The 214-nt window shown below is 18.2% G+C and overlaps 1 protein-coding gene across 1 annotated transcript in view; it reads right to left on the bottom strand.

Annotated features, from left to right (window-relative positions):
* Positions 1-214, bottom strand: part of LOC106742231 — a 2,216-nt gene that overhangs the window by 1,542 nt on the left and 460 nt on the right. Inside the window, exon 2 of the mRNA XM_014614976.1 lies at positions 4-49. Within this exon, the coding sequence (XP_014470462.1) occupies positions 4-49 (46 nt within the window). The remainder of the gene's footprint in view (positions 1-3; positions 50-214) is intronic.

Below are 214 nucleotides of genomic sequence, written 5' to 3'. Positions count from 1 at the left end.
TACTTATATCATTTTCCTGGACATTATCGTCAATATCATCTTCCAACAACTAGAAAAAAATTATTAATTATAAAGATACCAATGTCAAATAAATATTATACTGTTATTAATTTAATCATATCATGTGTTATGCTGCAACATTTTCGTATAATCTACACACATATATATATATATATATATATATATATATATATATATATATATATATATATAT

The sequence above is a fragment of the Dinoponera quadriceps genome, unplaced genomic scaffold, assembly GCF_001313825.1.
Source record: "Dinoponera quadriceps isolate SergipeBrazil2010 unplaced genomic scaffold, ASM131382v1 scaffold628, whole genome shotgun sequence".
In the NCBI taxonomy this organism is placed as follows: domain Eukaryota; kingdom Metazoa; phylum Arthropoda; class Insecta; order Hymenoptera; family Formicidae; genus Dinoponera; species Dinoponera quadriceps.
Note: the sequence above shows the minus strand (reverse complement) of the source record. Positions and strands in the feature narration are given on the sequence as shown.